The sequence below is a fragment of the Galeopterus variegatus genome, unplaced genomic scaffold (genome assembly GCF_000696425.1).
Source record: "Galeopterus variegatus unplaced genomic scaffold, G_variegatus-3.0.2 Scaffold861, whole genome shotgun sequence".
NCBI lineage: Eukaryota > Metazoa > Chordata > Mammalia > Dermoptera > Cynocephalidae > Galeopterus > Galeopterus variegatus.
In genome coordinates, this window is record NW_007726972.1 from 382847 (window position 1) to 384975 (window position 2129).

Sequence of the window (2129 nt, forward strand, 5' to 3'; positions counted from 1 at the left end):
AAAAAAAACAAAATTAATTTAAAAATTAAAAAACGATACATTTTGGCAATGGCTTCAACAATAGTCTAGCATAACCATATACTAAATTGCAGCTAGTAAATATAGTAAAATAATAGAAGAATCTTTGTATAAAGAAAGAGGTGGAAAATAAGAGTCACAAAGCTTTGAATTTTAGCTGAGAAATATTCCACCTTTATCTTTTAATACCAGCTTTAAAAGTATCACTTTTAAAGACTGTAACTGCATTATGATCTCTAATGCTCTACAAGAGAAAGCATGCTAATTTGTATTAATTTATTTCCCCATTCAAATAGTGTGACAAAAGCATTGAATGTGACTTCTGTTGCCCTGCAACCACACTTAAAGATGTCCAAATGGTGCACTGGTATTAAGTGGTGATTATTATAATAATAAAATAGTGTAAGCAATACTCTCTTTTTCTGTATTAAAGTTTTTTTCTTTTATACAGGTGTGTTGGTTTCTTGTTTGCCATCCCCACTTACTAGATCCCTCCTCTGTTCTGCTCTGTGCCTCAGGAAGCTGAGCCCTGTGGACTGCAGCACCACTTAGGCTTTCTTGCTCTCTGACACTTGCTACATTTGGCCAATGGGAGGAACCAGGACATCAGAGTATGGTGACTGAGAGAAGTTTGAATATTTGTTCCTGCTTCCTCCTCTCTAGCCTGTGGGTTTGGCAGTGGTTGTTTTGCTGTACCCATGCAGAGCTCTCGTTGGGTGACTCCTCGCAGTGCTCATCCATCTCCAGTAACACTGTGTGTCCCCTCTTTGAGTCTAGCCTTGGTAATAGCTTCCCACTGTTGGTTCCCCGTGCCTTACCATGTCTTAAGAGTTAGTTCCTTTGCCTTTCCTGCCCACACATCAAATATAACACCTTCATTCAACCCTATTGAATTAAGCCCTGTGAGCACATCATCTATGTCCACTGGGATCCTGAAGGATATCAAAAGCCAGATGATTTGGGGAAATAAAATTGGAATATGAGCAATGATAAGAAAAGGAGAATTTTAATTACCTACCAGCAAGGCAGCACAAATTGGGCCATGAATAATGTAGAGGAGATGGGTATCAGAACTGATCCAGCAACTAGGAGAAAAAACAGGATCATGATGTTGAAGATTTTCATTTTATTTAGATCCAATAGAAATTATAAAGAGAAATTATCTTACTTGTCATTGTAATATAAGCTTCTGGCAATGGCATGTATACAAGCAGGAATCAGTGGAAATCCTGTAAATATCAAAGAAAAAGAAAAGAAATAGGCAACTTTCACTATATATAGAACTCCTAAAATATGTAATGAAATACGAAACTCAGAGATACTCTAGGAACAAACAACAAAGTAATTGGCCACTATCATTTATTTAATGTGAGTTATACAAAAATTTTATTATTATTTAATTGACACATAATAATTGTACATACTTATGTGATACAATGTGATATTTTGATACATAAATACAATGTGTAATGATCAAATCAGGGTAATTAGCATATTCATCACCTCAAACATTTATTATTTCTTTGTCTTGGGAACCTTCAAAATCCTTTCTTCTAGCTAATTAAAATATACAATAAATTAACTATAGTCACCCTATAGTGGTATATAACAGTAGGACTTATTTCTCACATCTAACTGTAATGTCACATCCATTAACCATCCTTTCCCTATTCCTCTCTCCCTGCTATCCTTTCCAGCCTCTAGTAACCACTATTCTACTCTCTACTTCTATGAGATCAACTTTATTAGCTTCCACATAAGAGTGGAAACACACACTATTTGTCTTTCTGTGCCTTGCTTATTTCACTTAACATAATGTACTCCTAGCTTATTCATGCTGCCATAATGACAAGATTTTATTCTTTTTTATGGCTGAATAGTATTCCATGGGGTGTGTGTGTGTGCATGTGTATGTATCACAGTATCTTTATTCATTCATTTGTTGATGGACACTTAAGTTGATTTCATATCTTGGCTATTGCAATAGTGCTGCAATAAACATGGGAGTGCAGATATTTCTTTGACATACTAATTTCCTTTCCTTTGATTATATACCTAGTAAAGGAGTTGCTGGATTATATGGTAGTTCTATTTTTAGGGTTTTTTTTTTT

At 34.9% G+C, this 2129-nt stretch overlaps 1 protein-coding gene across 1 annotated transcript in view; it reads right to left on the reverse strand.

The window, feature by feature from the left end:
• CALCRL (calcitonin receptor-like) overlaps positions 1-2129 on the reverse strand; it is a 117319-nt gene that overhangs the window by 15201 nt on the left and 99989 nt on the right. Inside the window, exons 12-13 of the mRNA XM_008572988.1 lie at positions 1187-1247; positions 1037-1103 (exon numbers count right to left, since the gene is read on the reverse strand). Of these exons, the coding sequence (XP_008571210.1) occupies positions 1037-1103; positions 1187-1247 (128 nt within the window). The remainder of the gene's footprint in view (positions 1-1036; positions 1104-1186; positions 1248-2129) is intronic.